We start from the raw sequence: 211 nt of genomic DNA, 5'->3' as shown, positions 1-211 counted from the left end.
TTCATCTCTTAATACGATAACCTTTTTTTTAACTTTCCATACTCTCACTTGCAGATTAGAGAACGGTGCAGACTTGATTCTTAATTTTAAGCCGACAGGATTGAACAGTGGATACTGCACTTTCCCTATAAATGCATACGACAAAGGTTGGTTGTTTTCATACAGTAATTGATATACTTGAATTATTGTTCAGTTCTTCCCATGAGATACA

At 34.6% G+C, this 211-nt stretch overlaps 1 protein-coding gene across 1 annotated transcript in view; it reads left to right on the top strand.

Moving 5' to 3' along the window:
• LOC119586444 (cadherin-87A-like) overlaps positions 1-211 on the top strand; it is a 12,418-nt gene that overhangs the window by 6,840 nt on the left and 5,367 nt on the right. The window contains exon 11 of the mRNA XM_037935172.1: positions 55-146. Within this exon, the coding sequence (XP_037791100.1) occupies positions 55-146 (92 nt within the window). The remainder of the gene's footprint in view (positions 1-54; positions 147-211) is intronic.

This window comes from Penaeus monodon, chromosome 21 (assembly GCF_015228065.2).
Source record: "Penaeus monodon isolate SGIC_2016 chromosome 21, NSTDA_Pmon_1, whole genome shotgun sequence".
In the NCBI taxonomy this organism is placed as follows: domain Eukaryota; kingdom Metazoa; phylum Arthropoda; class Malacostraca; order Decapoda; family Penaeidae; genus Penaeus; species Penaeus monodon.
The sequence above is the reverse complement of the archived record's forward strand: the minus strand, read 5'-3'. Positions and strand labels throughout refer to the sequence as shown.